The sequence below is a fragment of the Littorina saxatilis genome, linkage group LG9 (genome assembly GCF_037325665.1).
Source record: "Littorina saxatilis isolate snail1 linkage group LG9, US_GU_Lsax_2.0, whole genome shotgun sequence".
Taxonomy (NCBI): Eukaryota; Metazoa; Mollusca; class Gastropoda; order Littorinimorpha; family Littorinidae; genus Littorina; species Littorina saxatilis.
In genome coordinates this window covers 15,350,493-15,352,992 of record NC_090253.1, presented here as the reverse complement: position 1 = coordinate 15,352,992, position 2,500 = coordinate 15,350,493, and the positions used below count along the sequence as shown (strand labels likewise).

Genomic DNA, 2,500 nt, shown 5'->3' with positions numbered 1-2,500 from the left:
AGAAGAGCGGGGTAGTAGTTGCGCTGAGAAGGATAGCACGCTTTTCTGTACCTCTCTTCGTTTTAACTTTCTGAGCGTGTTTTTCATCTAAACATATCATATTTATATGTTTTTGGAATCAGGAACCGACCAGAAATAAGATGAAAGTGTTTTTAAATTGATTTCGAAAGTTTAATTTTGATCATAATTTTTATATTTTTAATTTTCAGAGCTTGTTTTTAATCCAAATATAACAGATTTATTTGTTTTTGGAATCAGGAAATGATGAAAAATAAGATGAACGTAAATTTGAATCGTTTTATAAATTTGTTTATTTTTTTTACAATTTTCAGAATTTTAATGACCAAAGTCATTAATTAATTTTTAAGCCACCAAGCTGAAATGCAATACCGAAGTCCGGCCTTTGTCGAAGATTGCTTGGCCAAAATTTCAATCAATTTGATTGAAAAATGAAGGTGTGACAGTGCCGCCTCAACTTTTACAAAAAGCCGGATATGACGTCATCAAAGACATCTATCGAAAAAATGAAAAAAACATCCAGGGATATCATTCCCAGGAACTCTCATATAAAATTTCATAAAGATCGGTCCAGTAGTTTAGTCTGAATCGCTCTACACAAACACACGCACAGACACACACACACACACACACACACACACACACACACACACACACATACACCACGACCCTCGTCTCGATTCCCCCTCTATGTCAAAACTTGACTAAATGTAACAAGTCGCGTAAGGCGAAAATACAACATTTAGTCACGTAGCTGTCGAACTCACAGAATGAAACTGAACGCAATGCAACGCAGCAAGACCGTATACTCGTAGCATCGTCAGTCCACCGCTCATGGCAAAGGCAGTGAAATTGACAAGAAGAGCGGGGTGGTAGATGCGCTGAGAAGGATAGCACGCTTTTCTGTACCTCTCTTCGTTATAACTTTCTGAGCGTGTTTTTAATCCAAACATATCATATCTATATGTTTTTGGAATCAGGAACCGACAAGGAATAAGATGAAAGTGTTTTTAAATTGATTTCGAACATTTAATTTTGATCATAATTTTTATATTTTTAATTTTCAGAGCTTGTTTTTAATCCAAATATAACATATTTATATGTTTTTGGAATCCGAAAATGATGGAGAATAAGATGAACGTAAATGTGGATCGTTTTATAAAAAAAATATTTTTTTTTACAATTTTCAGATTTTTAATGACCAAAGTCATCAATTAATTTTTAAACCACCAAGCTGAAATGCAATACCGAAGTCCGGGCTTCGTCGGAGATTACTTGACCAAAATTTCAACCAATTTGGTTGAAAAATGAGAGCGTGACAGTGCCGCCTCAACTTTCACGAAAAGCCGGATATGACGTCATCAAAGACATTTATCAAAAAAATGAAAAAAAGGATATCATACCCAGTAACTCTTATGTCAAATTTCATAAAGATCGGTCCAGTAGTTTAGTCTGAATCGCTCTACACACACACACAGACAGACAGACAGACAGACACACATACACCACGACCCTCGTCTCGATTTCCCCCTCTATGTTAAAACATTTAGTCAAAACTTGACTAAATGTAACAACGGCAGTTCACTATCAGGTGCCTGTTGCGTTGATAAAAATGTCCGGCATTGTGTAGAAATCGAAGAGAGCGTCTCCCCACGTATTCAGACCAAGGGTCAACGTGAGCACTGCCAGAACGTTCATGAACAGTCCTGCGTAGGCCTAGACACAAGAAGAGCAATATTAATGGTCATACGACCCATTTTCTTCATGGAATATAAAATGGAAACGAACTAGCTGCTGCTTTACCTCTATCAAAGTTGAAAACAAGTATTATTTTTACTAGCTGCAACCACACTTAGTCTCACAATGACCGTAAAAGTTGTCAAGGATTAGCCAAACTTAGGGCGTGACAAGTACGTCTAACCTGCGTAATTTATACACAAATATATACACCCTACCATGTCAGCCACGCGTAGATCGCCATACGCAAAGACGATGGCGTTTGGGGGTGTTCCTCCCGGCAACATGAAGGCAAAAGACGATGCCAAAGCAGCAGATGTCATCAGATACACAGGGTTCACCTTGATTTGTACCGCCTATTCAAGGACAATTAATTATGTGAGTTCAGATGGTGCGGAACCTTATTGGCAGAACACGGAACGCAGCACCCAGAATGCAAACCAAAACCAGCACACAGAACCCAACATGCAGACCTAGCATGCACAACTCTGCAGGAAGAAACCAGCACACAGAACCCTAGCATGCACAACTCTGCAGGAAGAAACCAGCACACAGAACCCTAGCATGCACAACTCTGCAGGAAGAAACCAGCACACAGAACCCTAGCATGCACAACTCTGCAGGAAGAAACCAGCACACAGAACCCAACATGCAGACCTAGCATGCACAACTCTACATTCTTAATTATAATGTTCACTGAAAAAACTGTAATCATGTGTCAAAATACTGCATCGTAAGGTAGTCC

The 2,500-nt window shown here is 38.9% G+C and overlaps 1 protein-coding gene across 1 annotated transcript in view; it reads right to left on the bottom strand.

Moving 5' to 3' along the window:
* Positions 1-2,500, bottom strand: part of LOC138975382 (Na(+)/citrate cotransporter-like) — a 33,997-nt gene that overhangs the window by 385 nt on the left and 31,112 nt on the right. Inside the window, exons 16-17 of the mRNA XM_070348048.1 lie at positions 1,974-2,111; positions 1-1,734 (exon numbers count right to left, since the gene is read on the bottom strand). The exon at positions 1-1,734 is cut by the window's left edge and continues 385 nt beyond it. Coding sequence (XP_070204149.1) covers positions 1,606-1,734; positions 1,974-2,111 — 267 coding nt within the window. The 3' untranslated portion in view covers positions 1-1,605. The remainder of the gene's footprint in view (positions 1,735-1,973; positions 2,112-2,500) is intronic.